This window comes from Falco cherrug, chromosome 5, assembly GCF_023634085.1.
Source record: "Falco cherrug isolate bFalChe1 chromosome 5, bFalChe1.pri, whole genome shotgun sequence".
NCBI classification, from domain to species: domain Eukaryota; kingdom Metazoa; phylum Chordata; class Aves; order Falconiformes; family Falconidae; genus Falco; species Falco cherrug.
In genome coordinates this window covers 27,719,326-27,745,170 of record NC_073701.1, presented here as the reverse complement: position 1 = coordinate 27,745,170, position 25,845 = coordinate 27,719,326, and the positions used below count along the sequence as shown (strand labels likewise).

Below are 25,845 nucleotides of genomic sequence, written 5' to 3'. Positions count from 1 at the left end.
CAAGTAAGTGCTTTCTCAGAAAGATTATTCATAATTGTTTTTACTACATATATCATGATAAGGACAAGGAAGATAAAAGGAGGAAATAGCTGCATAGCAGTAGATCTGTAACAACTTTTCCTGCATAACTGAGGTTACCTGCCACCACGGTGTTTTTAGCTGAATGCAGGCTATACACAGGGCAATCCCAGGCTTTTGCCTTCCTTTCTGCCTTCTTTATAATGGGCATGGGGCAGACAGTCGTGGGCATTGAGCAGTTCCTGGCTCTGTGCACAGCTCTGTCCTGCCTTGGTATGAGCCTTTGTTTGCTTTGCCTCTCTTTCTCTCTTTCTGTGTATATTTAAACTGCAAAGGCTAAAAAGGCAGGGACTGCCTCCTCCTGCTCTGTGTTTGACTCTGCCTGTCAAACCTGGGGAACTTGCTGCCCACTGGCATGTCAAAATGTTTTTGTAATACACATAATTATTAAGAAATTTCTCTTCTGCCACCTAACCATCTGCAGTGTATTTGAGGCTGTCTCACCACTCCACCATTGGTATGAAGAAGGCTGAGAACTCTGAGGATACTTTCAGGTTCTCTGTGTTTATGACATTGATGTCTTTAGTAATGACTCAGGTGCTGGAGACTTGGGCCCACCCTGTGAACCTTGCTGAAAGGTCCCTGAAGTGTCCCAAGGGAAAAATTCAGATAGAAGCATGCAGTTCCAGGGCAGCACTGGAAAATGCTGGCTTGATGTCCATACACCTTTCACTCAACATGGGCAGTCTTCTGCCTTTCCAATATGTGTCAGTGCAGGGTTCGCATTGATTTTGGTAGTATATGAAGAATGCAAGTGGACTGAGGTGTCAGTCTTAACTTGCATGTACTGTGAGCTATGTTCTCAGCCGTGAGGCTATATGCATAATGCTTTCTGCCTAACATTAGTTTTCTATTTGTCTTGCAGCACTTTTACAGGCAGTCATAGCTGGTGATCTGCTGAAGGTAAGTACAGAGCACCGAGTGTCCACTTTTTCACAGCTTTTTGCAGGTCTGATATACTGTAAATTTTATCACACCTCTGCTCAAAACATAAATAGGCTGCTGTAGGGACTGCTGGCAAGTGCCATTTTACAGTCTTTCCAGGAAACCCTGAATATTAGGGGAACACATCAGTCAGGTGAGGTGTGAAATTCAAGTGAATAGGATCTGGTGTTAGACAGCACCTTTCAGACCAGGATTCATAGCACAGTGCACAGACCAATGTGTCAGTTACTAACGGAAATTACTATACTGGCAAATGCAACGCTGAACAGCAGGGTAGTTCTGACACAACCTTACATAGTAAAGGATATTTTATGGCAGTGAGGTTGGTGGCCAAGCCCCTAGAGTTGCTAGAGCCTTCTTAACTTCTGCCTACACAACCACCAGACCAGGCAGAACAAACCTCAGCTTGTTGTTTTATTGTCTGATGGATGTCTCAAAATATGTGGTGTGTAGGTATCGTTAGTTATTTGGGAGGAAAAGGTACCCATACAAAAATGCTTTGTGTTGAAAGTCTGGAGTTCCATTTCTGACCGTTATTCAGGCAGTGTTTTTCAGTAGCCAAGTCAGGGTTTGAAAACATGCCCTCAAATTTGGATGACGACTGTGATTAATGATTGCAATTTTATCTGTGAGAAGCCAGCTTGGAGCCATTTGTAAAAATGACAGTACTGTTAGGCCAACTCTTTGCCTGCAGATGCCCCTTCTACACCTCTGCCCCTGTGCTTGTGGCTGCAGCATCTAGGGAGCATTCCTTCAACCAGCAGTCGTAAAAATGTCATCCCTTTTCTTCTGCTTGAAAACTTGCCTGAGTTTGCTTTGACAGAGAAACTTCTTGCCCTTTTTCAGATGTACTGCATCATAAATGATGCCTCACTGTCACAATCCTCTCCCTCTTTTCTGCAGTGATCTGCACTGAAAATCCTTCCCCCCCCCCCCCCCCCCCCCCCTCCCCGCCTCAACTTTGCAGCATTTCTGAGACCTGGCTCGTTGCTGTTTGCCCATTCTTACCCTGCATAGTGCTTCCTCCTTCACCAGTCCCAGGTAGGGTGCAGAGAGTGAGGACGTGAATCTGGGGCAGCTGAACCCCAGCTCCCTGTGTATTTCCGAGCTGGAGTTTTCTGGTTTGGTCAGAAAGTGTTTGTCTTCTGTGCTGAGGAAAAATTAGAATTTTCAGTAGAGAAACCAGAATTTTCTGTCAAATAGATATATTTCAAAATATACCAACAGCTTCACCAGAAGCTGTTTGCAAGCCTGGCTAGCAAACAATAATTGATCACCAGTAAAGTAGCATTGTCTCATTTTTTGAGAAATCCAAACCACTCTTCTTAACCCATATAATTGTCAATACTTCTAGTTTCACATATTTTTCATTGGAGTCTAAAAGTTTACTTTAAAGTAGTATTTATTTTTATTTTATTCCATTTTTGTGTTGACCTCCTATGAAAATCAGTAAATAATTTACCTGCATATTTGTTTTTCTGCTCCTCCCATCTTATCTTTCCATGTGTTGTTTTTTTTTCAGTTCATAGAATGCTGTAAAAAAGGAGCCAATTTGTTAATCCAAGGACCTGATCACTGCTCCTTGTTGCACCATGCTGCCAAGACTGGGCACAGTGAGATTGTGAAATACATCCTGGAGCATGGTGAGTCACAGTGGGTACATCTGTGGACAGCTGTATGCCAGCCAAGTGTCAGTCAGGTAAAACCACACTGTGCAGCTGGAAGTGCCCTCACTTACCTGTGGTCACCCTCAGCAAAATGTCCACCTGCAGCATGTGTGAGCAGGATGTAGGAACATGGCAGTAATGGCAGTGATGGCTCCAGGTAAAGGGAAAGTGTGGAAACCAAAATAAAGACAGCTTTTGAGGTGGATGGGTGTTTTCACAGTTGCATCAGATGGGGGCTGTGAAGAAACAGCGTGATGCTCTAGTTAGAACCTCTGGCATAGGAATCCTCTGAACTAATTTGTTTTTCAATCAGAACATATGTTGTAGAAAGCATCTAATCTCCATTACAACTTTACAGTGATGGAGAACCCATCCAACCATTGGTATTGTTTTAGTATATAGTAACACACTAGTTAGGAATCCCTGCATTTATTTCTAGACTGGATTTGCCTAGCCTTCCTTCCAATATTATCTCTCTGTTAGATTCAAGACCACTCGATAACAAAATGTTATGGTCTTCATTTTATATTTATATTTATAGGCTGTGATCATGCTATTTCCCTTTTTTCCTTTCAACTCTTTTTATCTTTGTCAGTAACAGGATTGCAGGCATGCTTACACAGGCTATGCAGCAATTTGTGTGTGTATGTACATTTGAGGCAGTCACATTTAGGAGTTTCTGCCTGTTGAACTACTGTAATCTTGTTCACTGGTTGCTGGAAAGTGGCATGGTAATATTGTCACTGCTTTACATGCAGAGCTGAAGTCCCAGTCATCAGCCTTCTGCACCCTAGGAAATGTTTTCTAGTCCTTTAAACATTCTTGTAACTCTTCTCTGATCCCTCTTCAGAATATCAATGGCTATTCTGACTTCTGGATGTCAAAATCAGCTTTGTTTCAGCAGCAGTGTTAGCACTAAACACAGGGGCTGCCTCTGGCAGTTGGAGTAAGTGTTAGCTAATGCTCAAAAGTTACTGCAGAAATTGTGCAGGGAGAGGAAGAAAGTGCAACTCTTAGGAAAGGAAGAAGCAATAATCCATTTGTTAACATTTGTGTTCGGGGGGGGGGGGGGGGGGGGGAGATTTAGCTCGAGCTTGACTCCTAAGCTTAAGTCTTTACATACGGGTGTCAATCTATGGGTGTGAGTTCCTGTACTGTCAATAGAGATCTATGACTCAGTTCATTTGGTCATGTATGACAGAGGTACTACAGGAGACTTGTCCTCTCGCAGTGGAAGCGAGAGGAGGGCATTTTTAATAGCAGCAGACTTCTAGCATGATTAGCTCTAGGAGACCCTAGTCAAGGTAGTCATTGGAGCCCAGCAAGTGATTCAGCTGATGGGACGTCTGCATGGGTCTACAAGATAACATACAAGGCCTGCAAGGGACCCATGCTGGACTGGCAGCTGAAGCCCAAGCAGGCATCCCTGTCATTCCAAATGCATCCCAAGTTTTGCCCATAGGCATATCAAATGGCACAATATATCTGTGTGTGGGCAACTGAACTGTGCCCCAAATATCTCACTGAGGGGGGCTGAATTGCTCTTTTACTCTTTTATGTATAGAAAACTACATATGGATAGCTAAGTGCAGTTGACCTTTTATCCAAATATTGGCTAGTTTTCTCACTAGTCGTAAGAAGTCTTACCAGTGCTAACTACCGCCTATTTCGCTGCTCTGGATTATCTTATTAGTCAGAGTGCATATACCTGCCTCTGAATTCTGTAGACAGGCATAATTTCACTTAATTTTCTTACTGCCTCTGGTGTCTTCTTATACTGCACGTGACCTGTGCCAATTCACTGTCATGGCTGCCTCTCTAGGATTTTTCTTATACACCTATACCTTAAGTTAGTCACAGTCTGACCCAGTTACTGTTACTTTGATGAAGATTTAAAATGAGATCATCTAAGCTGGTAAGGATATGAGGAGGGAAGCCATGGGAATTTTTGAAGTAAATGGAGAAATGTGAGGGATTACGGACTGTTAGACGAAGACAAACCAGAAGGTTGAGCAAATGTCAGCTCAGTTCCTCTCTCCCGGCTTTGTCCCTAAGGATGGCAGAAAGCTTTTGCAGCTTTCCAGACATATGTCCTTTGGGCTTCTCCAAATGCATTGTTTCTTTAACATTCTCTGGGGATCAGGGAGTACATAGGACAATGCTCTAATAGAGGCCTCCTCTCTTCTCCCACCAAGCAATTAATGAAACTCATTTCTACTCTGGGCACTTCTCAGTCACAAATGAGCTCTCTTGCTGAATGATCATCATCATCATCATCATCATCATCACTATGTCCTTCTTTTTCAGTTGCTTCTCTGGCATCTGGCACCTTTTCAACATTAATTATGGTATAAGACCCAATCCAATGCTACTAATAGCTGAGGCTTTCCCTGTATCTATCTTCTCACCTCTGCTGATATCCACCCTTGATAAAAAAAGAGTCTTACTCCTGCTCTGGCAATTACCTCTGCCCAGGCACACTTCCTCTGTAGTTTGTCTCCTTCCCGTACATGTCTGGAGATAGTTAATATTAATAAGAGTTCCACTGTAAAATACCCTCCAGCATACAGCATAGAAAATGTATTATTAATCACACAGGGAAAATCTTCTGAATATCTTTAAAAAACAGTAACAACAGAAAAACAAGACAAGGCACAAACCACTGTACAAGGAATTTTAACTGCCTAGTTTGAAAATAGTGGGGTGAATCAAATGTGATATAGGAGTGGGGCCCATAGCACTGGGATTATGAAGCAGTGGGAAATGTAGTGATGCTGAGGCTGTCCTTTGTGGAGATGGCTTCATGCCATCAGGGTACATTAATATGGGAGGCTATTCTGTGATCTTGATGAGAATGATTTCAGATGGTAAGGGGAGGAAAATAACGCTTCTTAAATTAGAAAAAGCAGAGTTGAGTCACGCCAAGAGACTGCTGTGCAGTATCGCCAGATACTTAGCAGTGGACTAGCACAAGCCTGGAATAGCAGCTGAAGCACCGATGTAGGAGGTATCAGGATAACAGCTGCTTACTGCTGCAGGAACAGTTGTGTTGGCTGCTGTTGCTGAAAAACAGTTTATCCCCTGTGCAGGAAGGGCAGATACACAGACTTATCTGTTGTTCCAGGCTGCCTTCCCAAATCAGGGGTCTTTTCCTTCTAGTAGGAGGTTCACCTTTTAACATGTGTCTGTAGCCGGGCTAAGAAACACTTAGCTAGAAACTGAGGGCCAAACTCAGTAGGTATCAGAACAACATCTGTTTATTGCTGTAGTCAGCAACTGTCTCACACCCTAATGCATACACATTAGAAAAGACTTAACTGTTTACTCGCTTAACACAAACAGAATTAAGGAAAGCTTAAGAAGCTCCGCTGAAAAAAGACCTCCTAAATCATCATCTGTGTTTGGAATCAAACTTGGCTTGGAGTCTTTATCTGGCAGTTGTGACAATTTATAATTTATAACTGTTATATAAAACATTCTGTTTGCCTTCTCCTTGTCTTCCCCTCTTCTCTAGATGCTCAAATGACAAGCAAGAATTCTGTAATTCATCTAGGGTATTTTAATTTTAAACAGAAGAGAGGAAAGATATTTACAGTTGCCTTATGAGTTTGTGGTGGGAACTTCTAAGGGAACAGGCAGTCAGTAGAGCATCCCATCCTGAACATTTCTGTGACCTCAACCCTCAGCGTCCTTGCTCCATTAGATAGCATCCTCTGCTAAGAAAGATGATGCTTTCATTACTTTTAACACTGCAAAGTCAACAGTGAAAAGCCATTGGTGAGTTTGGATCTGCATCCTGACAAGATTCAGGAGTTCCAAAGAAGGCTTTTGGAAGGTGAATTTTGCCATGACAGAGATGTGTGTCATGGACAAAGTTGGAATAGTCATCAGAAGGCAACACTGAAGGAGAGTGAGTTTGCCTGACATTTGCTTGTGTGTCTAGATTTGCAGAATGTTTTAGGTTAGTGGATGTTTGTGAGGGGCCTAAGCAGAAAACAGCTTAGTTTTCCTGGAAGGCACAAGTTATAAAATAGTCTATTTTAATTTGTATGTCTAACAAATATTAGGTCAACATAGCTGAGAGACAGTTACGATGAAAGGTGTGCTCCCATAACCCAGCTAACCTCTATGTTACAGCGGAAATTCTGAGGTAAAAGTCACCAGCAGTAAAAACCAGACACAGTTAATCCTCACGTCAGGTGAAAATGAGGAGTGTGGGGTTGTGGAAAGGCTTGAAATAGTTCTGAATTTGCAGATTAATATTATTTTAAAAATACTCCCCCTTTGAAGGTAAAGGAACCAAATCCAGTTTTGTCCCTCAGATAACAACCTCAGTCAAGTTATTAAACAAAGAGGGTTTTGATAAGTAAGCACTCAGAAATGCTGATAATGTCCAGCATTACTGCTTAAAGTAAATACCTTTTTTCCCCCAGTTCTGTGAAGGACTGACAGGACAAGGGACTGGCAGGGGTTAATAGCTGTGGGTCTCCTGTGGGTAGGTGTAACCACATCCATTGGAGAGGGCAGGGTGTGCTGTGGGCCCAGAGGCTTTCAGACTGCATGGTGCTGTATATTTTGGAAATGCCTCTAAAATATGGTCATTTAGTCTCTCTCTTATGTTGTAGTGAGCTCAGCTAAAGGGCAGCTGGTTGGGAGCGTCTCCTTCCCTTCCCTCCTCCCACCCCCAGCACAGGCTGCTTTGCCTCCTGAAAAACTGGAAAGGGGCTTTGGCAGAGTGAAAGGGGGCAGAAGAAGAGAAGGAAAAATGTTAGTAATTCTACACAGACAGTCTATCGGAGATGTTAAGGGAAGAGAGTGATCTCAGCTGGGCTTCCCCTCAGTGTGTCATGCTTTTCAGCTCCTTTCATGCAAACTTCTCCCCCCTCATCCCCATCCTGCCGTTCTTTAGCCTCCCCCCCACCCCTCGCCCCAGTCTCTCTCTCTTTTCTCTCTCCGCACCCCCCCCCCCCCCCCCATTTCTATCTTTTGTTTTTATTTCCCCTCCTGCTGTTTTCCTTGATAGAAATCTCACTCATGCATTTCCCTTCCGGATTTCTATTGGGTTATTTTGCCCTCTCTCTCTCTGCGCCTTGGTCCCCTTTTCTTTCTCTGCCTCTTGTCCCAGAGTAAAACAGCCGCCTCCCCGCTGGGTCAGGATGACAGTGCCGTTAGCTTTCCCAGTGCCAGCCCTTCCCACATCTGTGCAGCTTTTGTCCTGGGGCAGAGGGGGATTTGGAATGGTCGGTTGGCAGCGCCAGGGAGACTGATGTAAAAATGAGGTCCAAAAAAGAGGGGAAAAGGAATTAGGAGGAGGGCGTGAGATGGTTTAAGAGAAGCACAACTGAAAATAAAATAAAGAAGTAAAGGGCACAGCTCAGGCTGTGTGTGCGTTGGGACATTACAGCTTCAGAGACAGGCCAGAAAGAATGAAACAAATGAATCCTGGTACCATGTTGTGCTGCTAGTCAGTGAACCCCAGTGTGGCCCTTATGTATGACTGGGATGGAGTCGGAGGACTCCCGTGAAATGCTTTATTTTGGACAGTATCCAGGAGAGCACCTTTCGCACATAGGCAGGATGTACCTGGCACCTCCTCAGGTTTGTACTCACAAGCTACCCTCTCAGTCTTCAGCTCCTCTGTCCTACCCTTGCTATTTCTTCCTGCTCCAGAGCAGGAAGAGGAGCTTTCCTTCACCCTTGGCTTCCTATCCCTCCAGACCCTCTCTGCCCCAGCATCTCCTCCCTCTCAGGTCATATTCTCTAACTTTGCTCCATCCTAATGTTTTGACGCCTTTTCCCACTTACCAGGGCAAGTAACTCTATGTCCAATGCAGCCAGCCCAGTCACCTGTTCCACCTTTGCATCAGAACCTTCCTTGTCCCATCCATGAACAGAAATAAAAGTTTACCTGGCTGTATTTTTTCTAACACACTGCAGGCCATTCCTGGTTACCTATCACTGGGACGTGGCATTGCAGCAAGCCATGGGGAATTGCCTCTGATTTTGAGAGAACATGATTTTCTCCTAGGAGATGGAAACGAGTCTTTTTCTTCATCTGTGGGTTATTATTTTTATTTTTTATTTTTCAGGATTTAACTATGTTTCCTCTGAACAAGGGGCCCCACTTAGCTACCTGTACCCTCCTTCATGCTTAGGGGAGCTCAGGGGTCGTGAGTGATTCTTCTTTTTGTTAGGGAGGAGTGAAGAGGTAAATGCCAAGTGTGGAGGTGAGGATGTGTGGCAGCAGAGCCAGGGTACTGTCCATTAAAAGTTGACAGTGGCTAATGAGTTTGGAGAAATGTCATGGTAGGTGTGCAATGCCCTGTGCACCAGGGACTAAGCATGCTACTTTTTGACCACCTCTTTCTCATGATGACAGAAGATGAAGTAAAGGAGCTACCTGCAGGTCCAGGAGCTGAGGGAGCTTGTTGCCCCCTATGATACTGCATGTGTATGTTGTAAAAGCAGTGAGGGAGGACAGGCTGCTCTGATCCATTTTGACACACACTCCGAGTGAAAGAAGTGTAGAGAGGTTGTGTGGAGGCCTTTGTAAACAGGTAGTGTGAAATTCCTCAGTTTCAGGTGAGATTTGCTGTAAGCTCTTGAGGACTCTTGAATTTCAAAGTCAAAGTGTGCTGAAGAGAAATATTCATGCACAGGAAGGAAAATTCCTGTAAAGTTTCACTGTTCCTCTTGCTAACTGCCCTATACCATCTGGCACTACACTCCAGAGCAGTGGAGAGAAGAATAATAAGACAGACTGCAAAGGGAAAGGTTTTTCTTGTTTCAAATGCTATCCAGATCCTAGCCTTTCCGTATCACTGTAATTCAGTTCAGTGATGGAATTTGCTGCTATAAACATCTGCCTGTATTGAATATCAAGAACAAAAGAACATTAGCATAAATGCATTATTTTATCCCACTTAACAAAAATCTTTTCTGTTTGTCTTAATCTTACTTTCCTGATCATTGCTAACCAGTAGAGTACAGGATTTGCATATCAATATAAAGACTGCTGGGAATATTCCACCCTGATCTACATTCTGTATAAAGCTATTAAATGGAGTAACACAGGGATGTCATTCAGGACAGAATTTGGCTAATTTCAACTTCCTAATGACATTTTCCCTCTAGTACTAACAATAGATTTTAACTTGCAATATATAAGGGTTTCCAGTATATCAGCATTTTCAATGCACTGTATTTATGTGAACCACTTAATTGAGCAAGGTGAAGAGTGAGAAAATAAACTCCATGAATATTCATTCCCAGTATAATTTAGAGGCTGCTACTCCCTCGTGCTGACACTCCAGCAGTGACTGTGCATTCAGAATTTTGCAAGTGCAAGGGCTTGCACAAGCAAATATTACCTTGAAGTTTGGCGTATTTGTGCAAATTGAGCTTTCAGTTGGCTTCTTTTACATATTCTCACCAGGAATCTTCTCCTAGTAGTGGTACTCTTCTAGTCATGCAGACAAGTGCTATATGACATACCTGAATGTCTTTTGCAGGTCCATCTGAATTACTGGACATGACAGACAGTGAAACGTAAGTACAACCTACCCTGCCCTTTGCATTATGTGCATTAGCCTAGCAGATTTCTCTTGTTTTTCAAGTGCAAACTTTCAAATAAAAAGCTTGTATAATGGTGCAGCGTCTCAAAAACAAACAAGCAAAAAAAAGTCCCCCTAAACCCAAACAACCACCACCTCATACGTGGGCTTTCTGGCCTAAACCAAATGTTTCTTGAATTCCGTAAAGGGCTACCTCTCTATTGCTTCCCACGCCTCCTTAATCTTTCTAGAGGAATACAAGTCCTGCATTGTGCTTCAGCGTTTCTGGTATCTGCTTACTGACGGACCAACCTGAAGAGTAAATTCTAGAAGTCAGCAAATTACTTTTCTTGCTCTATACCTTTTCTTCAGTCCTTCCTTGATTGGTCTAGGGTACTGTGCCTTAGCTGTCCCGCGTGGCCGCAACCTGTGCAGCTGAAGATTTCTCTTAAGTTGTTAGAACCTAGATCACCTTGGTTGTTATTAATTAAAAAAGACTTTTCCAATTCCCAACTGCTCTATGCCTTGTTGTGTAATGAAGATGTTACAAAGAATATGTAAGGGACGCATGAATAATCCTGGAAAGTATATGGAATATATCTGGGAAGCAAAAGTCACCTTTTTCATAGAGGTTAAACCTACCATTCCTCACCCCACAGTGCCCTCCTCTGCTAACGGGCAACACCAGCAAGGGTTTGCACAAGGTGCTTGTGTTCAGTCCAGGAGTGATGGAGTTTGGATAGACTGCCATTTTCTTTTCATCCAGTAGCCTAGCACAGCCACTGAAATAAAGTGGAGGTGAACATGGCTATGAGGGGTTCACTTTACAAAGGTCTCTCCACCACTAACCCTTGAAAAGGGAAGGTTCAAGCTGTAACTGGCAGCATGAATTTGTCTTTTGATCCTTAGGGGGAAATGAGCTAGTATGCCATTCTGAATCTAGTTCTTATGCAGTTGAGGCAGGTTCCGTTACAAGGTTGCCTATTCATATTTCAGCTTGCCCTGTCATGCACTGAGGCTGAAATCCCTTTATGCACTCTCAATTCCTGGGTAGGTAGGTGCAACAGTTGTCCTACTGCACATATTTCTTGTCATTTATTATTTTGGAGGTGAGGTAATGGCCCTATTTGTTGGACACTAGTATTAAGAACCTCTTTTCAACCCACTCAAAGCCTACGTTCCTCCTCTTCCTAGGCAAATCTAGATAGATTTCTTTAACCTCAGTACTCCAGTCCGTCTCAGAACCCTGTTACGCATAGCCCCAGTCTGAGTGAAGAGCTTTGCAATAAATCTGCTCCCACTACACAGCTTTCTCTTTTGAAAAGGTTCCTCGGTGGCTCACCGGTCCAGCAATGGAAGACAAACACACTGCTCTTGCTCTTACACATCCAAGAGAGCAGCATATCAGAACAAGGGCAGCAAGTGCACCAGTCATGGCTTTCATGGGCAAAATATTTCTAGGATGCATCCAAGAATGAGGTTGAGGAAAGAAATTGCAGGAGGAAATAAACACTGTTACTGTTCTGTCTGCTGTGAAATAACTTGGCCAGTTTGCAGCAGTTAGTAGAACTGGTGGTTGGGTGGGAATGTGACATTCAGTCCTTTGAATACATAAACCCTGTGCATGTTTCTTTCCCGCCCCTCAGAAGCTATTTGTGCATTGCAGGCTTTCCTACTGAGTCAAAGGATGTAGATGCTAAGGGAGAGAGTGCACAAGTCTATCTCTGCCAGCAAGAGGGAACCTCGCAGAAATGCAGCATCCTTCTCTCTCTGTCCTCTGCACCTCGTACTTTGTAAATGTACATTGGTGTGATGTGTCTCACTGCTGGTTTCTGTACTTTGGTCTAGGGGTGAGACAGCATTACATAAGGCAGCCTGCCAGCGCCATCGCACTGTCTGCCAGCTCCTGGTGGATGCGGGAGCCTCTCTGAGAAAGACGGACTCCAAGGTAACCCAGCCCCATCAACCAGTTATAAAATACTGCAGCCAAGTGAGACTGATCAGCATCCGTCCCTGCTGTTTGCATGATTGAGGCTTCCTCATGTGTGCCAAGAGCAGCTCTTTTTAAACAAGCTATTTTTATTTAGAAAACTGAATTGATTTAAACAAGTGCAAGAGACTTCAGTCCCCAACGTGGGTCATCTTCACCATAGTGAGAGCCTGGCCTCAAACTATTCGGTGCATTGGGTGTGAATGAGGCACCTCCATGGTGCGGCATTATCCTCCTCCTGTGTGGTCAACAGAGAGGCCTGTGGGCAAGGACCACCGGGAGGAGCCTTGGTTTGTGATTGCATGTGTCTGAGGCTTGATTGTTGTGGCTGACTTGCTTTGTGAGGATGGCTAATAATTTTCTTTTGCCCTTGCTTGCCCCTGTGCTCACTCATGTGACACTAACCACAACCCTTGTCCCAGTGTATGCTTGGCTGAGAAAGAAGTCTGGGCAAAATGAAACCCTAGGAATATTCTATCAATACAACAATCTGATCACTTAGGAACACGTTCCAGAAGCTGCCTCTCTGGTATTTCTGAGCGTAAGCATCCTGTGGTCAGCAGCTGAGAGGTAGAGCGTAAGCATCCTGTGGTCAGCAGCTGAGAGGTAGTTGGATCTCTGGGTTCCAGAGTCAGAAGCACCTTCACTGCAGCAAGACAGTTATGAACAATTCCTACCATGTATGGACTACGCTTGTATGGACTAGCCCATAAGGGGGAGACAGATTGTCTCTTTTTCAGATGAGAGTACTGTACATTGCAAAAAGATAATTTCTGCAACAGCTGAAATCCAGACAACAAGTGGCTTCTGACTTGTTAATCTCCATCTGCCCAGAAATCCAAGGAGCAGGAGTGGTTTCGTGGAGTTACATTAATGTGTTTCCAATAGGTTTTTCATAGTTTATGGTCAAGACTTGTGGTCCAATTTAACAGTACTTGTAAGGTAGCTCAGGTAACGGAGTAGCAAATTGATGCACTGAAAAATGTTTTGTATTTGAGATAGAATGAGACACATCCAACTTAGTTCAACTGTTGCGCATCTCTCTGCACATCCGTAGCAAAGTGTATAGTCTGTGAAGTGCACTCTCCAAGGGTTAGCTACAGTACTGTGCATCATATTCATTCACATAGGGATTGTAGCCCTTGGATGACAAATCAGTTCCTTCCAGCATGTGAGCCCTTCTATATGATGTATCAAATAGCAAGTCCTTGCAGAACTACATGATTTGTCTTAAACCACACAAGGACTTTGAAAATCTTTGGAATCTCATTACTTTGATAGAAAAAACTTGACTTAATGTCGACTTGTACAACAAATAAGTAAATTCTACAAATTTGCTTCTATCCTTCCTGTACTAATTTATTTGGGTTGTGCTTTCATTTGTTCTAAATATTTTAGCACAAGACTTTCCCTTCATGTTTCTTTATTATAGGGTAAGACCGCTCGTGACAGGGCTCAGCAAGCTGGTGACCCAGATCTGGCCTCGTACCTGGAGAGTCGACAGAACTATCAAATGGTTTCCCATGAGGATCTGGAGACAGCAGTCTGATGTCTGAAAATGTTCAGGAGGTTCCTTGGAAATCGCAACGCTGCACCTGAGGCACTGGGGCATCGTGTGAGGAAGAAGCTGATGGAATCAACATGTCTCTCACTCTCGTGGAAAATACCTGAGGACATGCCACCAGTTTCTAAGGGCTACTGAGTCTTGCCACGGAACAGTTAGGTTCCATAAGTTAGCCCATGATGGATGAGGTGGGACACTCAAAGGTCTGTGGAATCCATGGGCCACGGAAATTTACCTTTATTGCTTCCAGCAAGTAGCATGAACTTCTCCCATGTTCATCTGTACAATTTATGTAAAAAAAAAAAAAAAAAAAAAAAAAAAAAAAAAAGAAAAGAGAAAAGAGGGTGTGGGGGAACCAAACTAACTGGGACATTAAAATACCCAACCAGGCCCCCTCCATCCCTACAGTTTCCTGCATTCCTTTTATTCTCCCATTCCCCTCACTTCTCATCAGTTAAATCGTGTGTGTTATCTCTATGTTAAGTCTTCACAAATGGTCAGGCAGTAGCAAAAATTTTGAGGAGCTCTGGATGCCCTTAGGAAAAACCCAGTGTTTTTACCAGTTGCATTCCCTCCCCTGCCATCCATCCTCTTGGAAGCTGCATTGTCAGTGCCCAGTCACTGGGGAGTTTTCTCACTTTTGGAGAGGACTCTGCCTATTGCCTTGTTTCCCAGGGTGTGGGGCACAGTCAGATTTACAGCGGTAACAAACCCTAACCTCCTCGTTGTTGCTGGGTTGTATGGTTACAGTGTCCTCATGAGACAGTCTTTTTTATGGGAAGGAGCTGTATGGGATACACCACGTTGTATTGCAGAGCAGAAAGTTACCAATAACATTTCTCACACCACCGTTGTGCACGTAATGACTGACCTGATTCTGCTTAGTTTTCAGGCCTGCCAAAAAGCTGATAGCTATTTTTCACTACTTAAAAGACGGGGTTTACACTGAAAAGAGCTCTGTGCAAGGTGGAAAGGATTTGGATGGACTGACTTATGGACCCAGTCCCCTTTGTGTTATGATCAGGGGACCTAGAGCATCAGCAGTCAGCCTGGGCTTGCTGCTGTCAACAAGCAAACGAGCACCACCGCAGTTACATTGGGCATATGAAAACCTTCTTTGGCTGAACCTGTAAACTACCTGATTCCCGAAGGCAGCAAAGTTCCAGAGAGGCTATGATGAGTGGCACCTCTTTGCCTTGTTACCAACTATAGGCTTGGAAACATAGTGTTGCTTAGCCACTGTAAAGGCCAGCCGTGTCTTCTGTACTCATCTGTTCTGTCTTACCTCCAAGATTATAAACACAAAAGAAGACAAAGCAAACACATACACACAGGCGTACATAAAATGTTTGCCTTTCAATCAATACAGACAACTTAGCTGCCAGAAATAGCAGAGCTTCCACTTTGTCTGACCAGTTTCCATGAAGACACTCACGGCCCACTTTTGGCATAATTCTTGCAATAGATTTTTTACTTTTCTTTGTTGTTTCTTGTGAAAGACCCACCTATGTATGTTTTTATGCACCTTGCTAGGTGTAGGTCTGTGGTAGATGGTGATCATCAGGATTACATACAGTTTGGAAAATAACTCAGGTCATTACTCAGATAAGTTTTTCTTCCTTGGTAGAAGTTGTGGAAATGAAATTAATGCAATTCTTTTCTTTTCCTTTTTCTTTTTTTTTTTTTCTTCTTCCCCACCCCCACTCCCCACCCCCCAAGAGTGATTGTCGTGGCAGAGAGGGAGGAGCTGAAATATATTTTTTATTTTTTTCTGTTTTCAAGACTTCATTTGATATGAGCAAAGTATTGCTTTAGTGTTTCTTCCTCTGGAAGGAATCTATATATATATTTATAATCTATAGATCAATGGCGACATGAAATGTATTTTGTCTTATTTTCTGTTTTTGCCATTCTTTTTAAAAAAATAAAATATGAAAGCCAAATTCCTTCCCTTGGTAATCATCCAGGGGCTTGTGACAAAGGTCAGTATGTGTATATATTAGAACAGAATTTGGCAAATGTTAAAATAACAAATCAAGTATAATTTTGGTGTATGTGAAATTTCCACAAGGAAGAGCCTCACACTCTGGTTTCATGGTAGGCTTTGCATCATTTCTCAGCTGTGAGGGAAGACATTACTGTAATATTTCTATATATTTGATGAAAATAAGAATTATATTAGTATCAGTTTTATCTTTTCGCTTTGTTTTACTGATGTGAGAAACAGAGAAAGCTTCAGCGACACCAGGGGCTTGGTGCTGTCCTGTGCTCAGGCCAGACTGGTGCCTAAGCAGAGGATGGTCAGTGAGTCTGTTGCAGCTCCCTGGTCCTTTAGTCCCACGAAGCAGGTGGAGCAGTAAAGGCTTGCTCTGATCACAGGTAGCTTCCATAGGCCACATGTGAATTACGATAAGGGAGCTGGGTCTGGTTCCTCTCTGTCCGTAGTGGTCCTCCCCTCGGTGGGACATCCCTTCTGCCCAGAGGGAGGCTGCAGCTGGGGCTGGCTCTGGAGCAGCTTGGCAGGATGGGCAGATTTCCTGAGCTCCTTTGTGCCATTCGTGCTGCTCAAAGGAGCTCAGAACACATGAGAGAGTCTGGCTTGCCTTTTTCCCCGAAAGCTGGAGTATGATCATAGTGAGCCTGTTGTGCCTCTGGAAAGCTGCCTGTGCCGTGTGCTCAGTAGGAGGCAGTTACTGTATGATGAAAATAAATGCCAGCACTGCAATTAGGACAGGAGCTGGTTGTAAGTAGTGCCTTTATTATTCAAGGTGTCCCAAAGCACTGCACACATAATGCATTAGATACAGGCAATGTATTGTATTTGTAGATAACAGAGCATATATATTGTTTTCTGCAATGTCGCTCACACATGGCCAGTGGTATCAGGAGCTGGTTCACTGAGGGAAGGAGTTTGGGACCAGGACGCTGCAGGATTATTCCTTACCCCCTTTCCAGTGCAATGGGATTCTCGATTTTGGACGGCCACCAGCAGCAGGCAGACTCTGCACCAGTTAAAGGTGACACGTACGTATTGAATCTCTTGAGTACTTTTGGGGTCTAGCTTAGTACAGTACCATTGTGCCTGCATTGTGCAGGGCCCAAATTTCAGTGTGCAGCTGGGAACCCACTTAAATTACACGTAAAACATTTTGATTTACTAAAAGCGTCTCTTTGGTGGCTGTGTCTATTTATGTGTGTATATTACTATATATATGTATATTTATAAATATCAGTATGCATATATATAGACACACACACATGCACACACACTTAGAATTATGCCATTTGAATGACAAAGTACCTAGGGATGCTCAGCTACTGAGGTTGCTGGACTGACGAAATGTCATTTTCCATTTTAATTTTTTATTAAAGGGGACCCTTTTCAGTAGAACTGAGGAACTCCTGAATTGTTCCATTGTACTGGTTTTACTATCTCATTTTGAAGTTAAATGGAGGGAAAGAAAATATTTATAATGTTGATAAAATAAACTTACTTTTGTAATTTAATAGCATCAGTTACTCTTATTATTTCATGTTTCAATGCTAGAGGTATCTTTATGTGTTATCCAAGACTTGATGATGTCATACATTTCTCAGTAATTATAGCATCCCTTGATATTGTGAGGTGTGAGGCTGAATGACTCAAGTAAGACAGGAGTTCAAGGCAAATTTTGCCCCTTGCAAAACAGACCTCAGACTCCAGTGGCTCTTTTACCATTCCACATGATGGCTTGTCTGTGTTTTAGTGCTTTAAGATGTATGCAGGTGTTTTTACTGACACCTGTCACCCCTGCTTTTCCCCAGCAGCAGTAGAATTGCTCGGTTTCAACTCATGATGCTGTAGCCTGGATTCAGACTACATGAGATGTCCCCCGCTACATGAGGGCTGTCGTACAGAAGCACCACTGACAAAGAAAATAGAACAAAATTGATGTTTTGTTGCCATTGATCTTCCCAGCTGTATTTGCAGAGCTGATGCTGTTGTGGATGAATAGATGAGACATATGGTTTTTCTAATGGTGTGGCTGTGGGAGGTTTGTTTGAGTAGTATTTAGTGGCCTCTTTTGCTCCTTTTTGTCTTTGTCTTTGCTGTGACAGTGACATATGTGGTAGTGAAAGTCACAAATGCACAACCTCACCTAGAAGCTGGCTATTTTCCTTTCAGCCATCCCAGGTGGCTCCTGTAGGGTATGCTTATGTGTTGACCCTTCCAGTGTATCAAAAGCATGTTGACGTGATCTGACTCTGGGCAAGTGCTATGGAATGGGCAAGGTACGTTGTTAGCCTTAAGCTTGCTGGGAGTTTAATGGTACATGTATGGACATACCGGGAATTTGGATGCCTTGAAAACACACCAAGGACAATTCTGTCCTTGTACTCCATGTACTCCAAGAAGGAAGCAGTTCCTCGTGCTGATCCATCTGAAGTCTGTCATTTTCTTTCCCCCACTTTTTGCGACTTTTGAACCAGACTAACATCCATGGAGGAGTGTTTTATAAAAATGGCATTTAGGTTTGTTGGAAGTAACATTTCTATCTTCATTATACCTATTCTTTTCCATTCACCAGACAATATTTCCTCTCTTTATTTTCCTCACTAAATCTGAGCCAAAGCAATGTTGTGTTATTAGCTCCTTAATTAATCTAAAGAATCAAATGTGAGTATTTATCAGTCATTTCAGCAGTCCTGGGAGCAGCGGATCATATGCCTGTGCCTTTCTGGATACCTGTGAAGCTATAGGCCACAGTATTAACAGGGTTCACTGTGGTACTCATCTCATTTTGCTATCTTAACAACAATGTAAGCAACTATTTTTCTTAGTAATAGATAGCTACAGCTTTAAAATCCCATCATCTGTCTACCAAAATCTGTTGATTGCATCGTCAACTCAGTAATGTGCTAGAAGTAACTTGCTAGCATACTGATGAAGTGCAGGATGTTATGTGGAAGATGTGTCTCAAGCTTCAGTGCTTTAACTCCCTTTAGAAGCGCAGGATGCAGCTCATGGCTGCAATATGGAGATGCCTCAAGAGGAGCTGTACCCCAGCCCTGCAGGCAGCTCTTGGGGTGAGCAGAACATCTAGAGGAGTCAGGGTGTCTTGGCTTTTGCTGAGGAGTTACCAGTACGGACAGACTGCGACAGCTCCGCACTTGGCTTGGGCTGCTGAAAAGCAGGCCAAGTACTTCAGCAGTTTCTCACTTCTAATTCTATGTAAAAGCTGGCTGGGGAGGGAAGGACTACCCAACAGTCAGAGCAGTGACCATGGCTAAGTGTGCTCCAAGCTGTGCCATGGCGCCATGCTTGACTGGGCTGCCTACCTGAGATCCCCTGCAGGCACCAGGGCTCAGGGGCCTCCCTCTCCCTCCCCGGCATGTTTCCAGCACTGCTGCCCATGTGGTGCCCACGGAGAGTGGCCTTCTCTCGTCCCCTGTATATGTGCACTGGGGCAACACCCACACACACCTTGGCCAAGGGATTTCCTGGCCCACATATGGTGCTGTTCCTGCAAAAGGGGAAAATTCCCTCCCTCAGGCCTTGATCACACCAGTAAATTCATTACATTTGACTTCAGTGATTAGGCAGGCTTAGAGCTGAATAACCTTACTGTATTCAGCCCTCAGAGTGCATCTTGTCTCCTGCCGTATTTATAAGGTGCCACATTCCAGTCTCAGCTGCAGTTTCTTGTTTCTCAGACTGCTGGGTTTGGGGTTTTTTTTGTTGTTGTTGTTGTTTTTTTTTTTTTAAGAAAAAAAAAGAAAAGACAAGCTATCTTATGCAGCGCACATGTATCTAGTTACCCAGCAAGTGGGGAAGACAGGCAGCTTATTTTAAAAACCTCTCATTCTGACATAGCACGTGATGACTGCTGAAGTTTAAGCAGGGGATGCCTTGCAACAAAAACATTTGTTTCAACATAAATACATCTATAATTCAGGAAATAATTTGATGCTTAACCCTCTAAAAACAGCCAACTTGTGGTCTTGGATCCTTTACAAGGAAGAGATTTTTGGGAATCTAAGAAGGCAGTGATTCTCTTGACAGGCACATACAAGAAGGTGAATATCCAAGAAAACGGAAGACTAACTTCAGAAATTTCTTTCTATTATGTTATGCTCATCCACACTAGAAACAGAGCCCTGATCTGGGAATGCTATTTCAGAGTTCACCAGTATCTTAACAGCTCCAGCATTCATATACAAAGTGCATAAAAGCTGTAGCATTTTGACATGCAAGAAATAAGCACTACTTTTAGCAATATAGTGCTACATATGTAATTGCTTCATTTAGAGCCAGCCTCCTTTTGCTAGCAAAGTGTAACACCTGGCTCTTCAATTAGTCCCTGTCTAGGAGGCTGCTTGATGTGTAACCTACTACTCAGTGAAGTGTGCGTGGTGGCAATCCAGTGCTCCAATATGACAAGTGCTGCAGCAATTATCTAGCTACTAATGCATGAACCACAGTAGCAATTCATTTCTTAGTGCTACACTTTATTTTAATGAGAAAAATGGTCTTCCAGTTCCACCTGCCATAATGATCTCCAGTTAATACTTTTTCCTCAGCCTACCACCAAGCAGAGGAAGAAGACCGAGGAAGAAGGCTGTCCCTGTTCCTACATGTATTCAGGAATTCAGCTCCTGTCTAAGAACCGGTTAAGCTTGTAGGTGTGGAGAAGAAGCTCAAGAAGCTCTTGAGCCTGATACAGCAGACATGAGTGATTTCTACTTGGCTAATTAGGCTTTAATAGATAGTCCCACTTTTCTAGGGCTTTTTTTCCTGTAAGACATTCATACAAAAAATGAAAGAAGGCAAAATTAGAAAAGCAAAGGTAAGCTGGCCCCTGGGAATGGGGACCCTATGGAATGGTTTCCATAAGCATTGCTGTTTTCTGGGTAGAGAGTTGCAATGCTAGCTGTTGAATATCACTGTAATGTGTAATTATGTAAGATAATTAGGTGTATCTACTTTTAATAAAGTGGAATGGATGGATTTCTTCTCCAAGCTTGCTGCTCCCAATATTTAAGACATTTAGCTGCAGGGGGTATTCCATTCCTGCCCCCACAGGGATCACACTGCACAGGCTGGTGGGGCACATCCTTCTATTTGCACATCTTGAGGCTTCACAACGTGGGACCTGAGCCCCAAGTTGTGCAATGACACTTCTCCCTGCTTTGTATCCATACTGGTAGTTTTCCTTTCAAATGAATGGGAACAATGCCACATCAAAAGAAATTATGGCTATGGGGCACAAAGTGAAATAGCTGTTTTTCTTCTCCTGTTCCCCACTTCAGCCCTTTTTTCCCCAGGGCCAGTGTTTTTTTCCTTGATGAGAATGGGAAAACTGTTGTTGATGTGCCTGTCTTAATAGGAGATATGTGCAGTTGCAAGTTGTCTCCTCCTGTGGTCTTGCTACTACAGTAAATACTGTCCTTATCTCCATGGTATATGGGAGACGTACGTTCATGTCAAAGCTAAGAACCAAGTGAGCTTGCTGGCAGCTAATAACAGGAAGGAAATAGAACATAGTTTTATTTAAATTTGATCTTAAATAACTTTTAGTGCTCTTTGCTTTTCCTTCCACTTTTTTTTTTGCTCTGTCCTTTTCAAACCTTCGTTACTGAAGTCTTTATTCTTTGATCACCTCTTCTTTCCTTAGCTCATGCTACCTTCATTTTTGACTGTAAAGGTCAAAATCCTGTTCATGTGCTTGCCTCTGGGACACTTCTGCTTGGCCAGTCACAGATGGCTGGATCTCCTCTGACCGTGCCTAGCTATGGGTAGGGAATATTGAAATTCTGCTGTACTAGGAATTAGTTGGATGTGCAGCACTAAAGTCACCTCTGAGGGTGGCTGTAAAATCCCATGCTTAAGCAGAGGGAAACATGATGGACTTGGGCATTTCACACCTGTGGGATTGATTTCAACCTTTTCAGACTTAATTTTAATATCAATAGGAAAAAAAAAAAATTGGGGGGGTCTACTCGCATGTTCCTTCCCTTTGTGATTTTCCTGTTAAATATTCTTTGCCTGGGAAAGTGTGATTGTGTTGCTCCATGATGTGCTTGCAAGATGTGGCAGCTGCTTCCAACTGGTGAGCAAGTGTGCTGGTGTCTCCTGTGAAGTGGCTGGCCCTGCTACTGTACGGTTTTCTGCTCAGCATGTATCTCAGAAAAATCACAGGGAGATAGCAGAGGCTTATCAGGTTTTTTGTTCCATTTACATGTCACTACAGAGTGATTCTCCTCCATCTGCCTCCTTTGATCATGCAACAGCTTTGGGAGAAAAGAAAATAAGTGGCTGAGCCTTCAAAGCACTAAGCAGCTCTTGGGAGCTTTGTCTCTCTCCAGCTTATTGCTGCTCCTCACAGATCGGGGAAGAGGGAAAGGGGGGATGCCTTATGTGCAGAAAGATCCACCCATCACCTTACTGGAAAACGTAACAACTCTTTGGAGGCTACCTATTCCAGACACCCCTCCATGTGCCAGGTGGAGTGTAAAATACTTACGGATACCAGTAAGTGTGCAGGAGCTGCCTGCCTTTAATAAGGGCTCTTCCAAACTCTTTTTGCTTTCTCTTCCTGGTGCTGGGGCAGGGGCAGCCCTGGGATGGGGATTCCTGCCTGTTTCCACTCAGAGCAGCTGGTGTGGGACTGCCCTTTGTAACGGGTGCCCTCGAGCTGCCCTCACACCATGGGTTGCATACGCTCTGTGTCCTGGAACTCTATTTGAAAATAAAGTAATCAAGGGTTAAAATCCCTTTCCAAATGGGCTTGGGAGCTGCCAGCCTTGGCTGCTGGCCCATCAGGGTGCAGTGCATTGGGGAGGGCAATATGGAATATGACTGCCAGCCTTTCTCTGTAGAACTCTCCACAAGGTGAAACGTGCTCTCACAGTGGGAAATAAAGGGTTTTTTTCTTCTGCCTGTATTATTTTGTGCTGTAAACCCTGTGCCAGCTTTTTGGAAGCAGGAAGCTTTTGAAAGATTGTGGAAAGTCTAGCCAATGATACAGCTGAAGACTGGTGTTCTGTGTCGCCCACACAAACCTTCTGGCCATCTGTGGAGGTTTCAGTGTCCTCTCCGAGTCAGCCAGCAGAACATTTTGCTACAAATGCTCCAGGCCTGCTTTGTGCTACTGTTACTTTGCTTCTGCACAGCTTTTAGAACAGCTATGGCCTTACAGCCTTGCATTGGGAAAAAACCAAGATGCGTTGTGGGGAAACGTCATTTTCCTATGGACACAAACACTATCAAGCTGCAAGTGTGTGCTAATGAAAATGCGATGTGTGTAAGGACTGAACCTGGTCTGTGAGACTGTCACTGCTGGCTCAGTGAGGATTTACTCTGAGCAAGAACTGACCTGTTGTTTTATTGCAAATCTTAAAGGTTATGCAAAAAATGATCACTATTTAATAATATATTTCTGTCTTATGACAGTTTGCAAGTCTAACTGTGTGTCACATTGTTGTGTCAGAGAACAGGGAAAACACTTGCTGTGTGTTATAATTTGTCAGCATGTCTCTCTGGAGGTACTGTGGCCAAAGGGAGAGAGCAGAAGGTAGCAAATCAAGGGTTGAAGTTTTATTTCTGCCACTGTCATTGAGTCAGATTGGATAAGTAATTTTAAATTCCTTTGCCTCAGTGGCCTTATCTGTAAAATGGGGATAATATCACCTCCCCATACCTACAGAGTAAGGCGCTTTGTGTTGTGAGGTCAAAAACTGCTGTATATTAACTATTTATGAGTTTTCTGTCATGCCTTGTAACGTTGCTCCCATATAGTATCCTGCTTCTTTTGGAACTATTTTTTGAAGGATGGTGGGAGTAGCCCTGTCCCATGGTTTTTAGTTTAGATGGCTTAAATTGAGATAATAAAGAGTGCTGAGAATGACAAGTTTCTAATGTGAGCTAGTTTGCACTTCTCATGCTTGATTACCACGTTTGAGCTATCTTGCATTAAAAATTTTAACTCAGGTGGTATTTCCAGTCAATGAAAGCATTCGGGTTGTTGCCCTCCCTCCAGAGAATAGAATTTGCTGAATTTTAGAGCAGTTGTATTCCATCATACTGAGTTCATTGAGCACAGAGTGTTTCATTTGGGAGAGCCCATCTCAGAAATACCTCTTTCTGTCACCTCTATCCTGTCATTGAGGTATCACAGTATCTTTTCCAGCAGCCCAGAAATCACCACTTGAATTTGTTGATGCTAAAGGTTTCTGGGGAATGAAGCCAAACATCTGAGGAAGCAAACCCTCTGGCCTTCACACTAGTATCTCCTCTGGCCACTTGGCAAATGAGACATTAAAATTGATAAATAACAAGGACAACAGTTAGCTAAGAGTTAGGAAATTGGAGGTGTCTCCTGCAAAAAAGGAACAAGGCTAAGAAGTTGTCATCATGTGGGATGGTGATGTGATGAACAGGCTCCTGATGGAAAGGTTGAGTTTCCGTCAGGCTATATAGTGGATATTCACTTGCTGCTTCCTGGAGACGATGGAGGAAGGATAAAGAACAGATCCTGATCTCCTCTGCACTGAATTCACTCCAGGTGAACCAAGATGTGACAGAGGACAGAATCTGGACCACTCCATAATGTATGTAGTTCTCTGAATAGAGCAGTAAAACCAAATAACAAATGCGCATATTCAGCCAGCATTTCATGGGCATCCAGAGTTCCAGTATTTGTACATATCCTATTATCTGAACCCACATCTGTTCCAGGAGTTGTAATAACATCACAAAGGGCTCTTTTATGCTGCCTGACCCCATGCATAATGCCCCAGAGCTGTGCATCATGAGGCTGCCAGCTGGCAAAAGGAATCCAAGGCATGCAGCAGCACCCATGAAATGAAGCTATATGTTTAACAGAGAATCAGGGTCCAGGTAATCAGCAGTGAGAGGGGGATGTGGGAAAGGGGAGGGATTTTTTGTAACAAAGTGAGAAAGTATTTTCTTCCCTGATTTTCTTGCATTTCCTATTTATACAAAGTATCTTGATCACTGTGTTGCTAAACAAGGAGATTTTAAACTGAGGGAAGAAGGAAATCTGTATACGGTGAAAGAGCTGATTACTGTTCCTTTTGGACACTTTTTCTGTATTGTGACTTGTGTGGAAATGTACAGAATAAAAGTGAAGAACAGCATGCCTTGGCTGGGCTGAGTTTCCTTGTGTTATTCGCTGGTGGAGCTGGGTTGCTGCTCTGGCAGAGTGAAGACTGGTGTGACTCAAAGCTGTGAAGGGTTAGAGGGAGTGGAGGAAAGGGATGCAAGGGTTCAAAATTCTGTGTGTGAGTGGCAGTACAGGGGAGGGATGGAAAGGGAGTTTTAAGCCTCTGGATAAGCCAACTCCAAGCTCATAGTAACAAAAAGGGTTAATGATACCCTTAATGTTTCCAGGGAAATCTTCTCAGTCCCTCAGTAAGCTCAGATTGTCAGCACAGCACCCAGTGTGTGCAGGAGAGATCCAGCAGAGATTAGCAGGACTGTAATGTAAGCATATAGGTCACCTCAGGCTCTTCGCTATGCATCTCAGGAGCATTTCCCTAGCACATTAAATCACCCTGCAATTATCTTAGGTTCTCAGTTTAGCACTGTTTTAGACTAACCCACAAGCATATAATGGCTCTGTGTGTTTCTGCCCAGCTGTGTGTGATTGAAGAAATTTCTGTCATGGCCATCGCTTGCTTTCTTGCCTTCAGCAGCTGCCCTCTCTGCTCCATTCAGGAGCTTCTGTGCCATTTCTGACACAAAGTTTTCGTGGCCTCTCTCCCATGCAAGTCGGTATTTCCTAACAGTTCTCTTGCCTCTGCTCTCCCATCCTGAAATTGTAGTTTTGAATAATTTGGTGATGTTTCCTTTGCCCTGTCTCTCTGCGGTAGTGCCTGCCACAAACCCACCTCCCTCACACACGGCTCTGCCTCCCCCCTCCGCTCCAAGCCCTTTGATCCTCACCGCCACTGCCAGTAGCCAGCTGTGTCCTTGTCTCCTTTAAAGGATATCTTAAGCCCCCTTTCCTGCTGTCTCAGACAGCCTAAGAATATTGTTATTAATAA

General features: G+C 43.5%; 1 protein-coding gene across 6 annotated transcripts in view; it reads left to right on the top strand.

Moving 5' to 3' along the window:
* The window catches only part of DGKI (diacylglycerol kinase iota), a 233,885-nt gene extending 208,962 nt beyond the window's left edge, over positions 1 to 24,923 (top strand). For all 6 annotated transcript variants that reach the window (XM_055712413.1, XM_055712412.1, XM_055712411.1 and 3 more), the window contains 5 exons: positions 944 to 981; positions 2,546 to 2,666; positions 10,202 to 10,238; positions 12,092 to 12,191; positions 13,666 to 24,923. In XM_055712413.1, coding sequence (XP_055568388.1) covers positions 944 to 981; positions 2,546 to 2,666; positions 10,202 to 10,238; positions 12,092 to 12,191; positions 13,666 to 13,782 — 413 coding nt within the window. In that variant the 3' untranslated portion in view covers positions 13,783 to 24,923. The remainder of the gene's footprint in view (positions 1 to 943; positions 982 to 2,545; positions 2,667 to 10,201; positions 10,239 to 12,091; positions 12,192 to 13,665) is intronic.
* Positions 24,924 to 25,845: the final 922 nt, after the last annotated feature.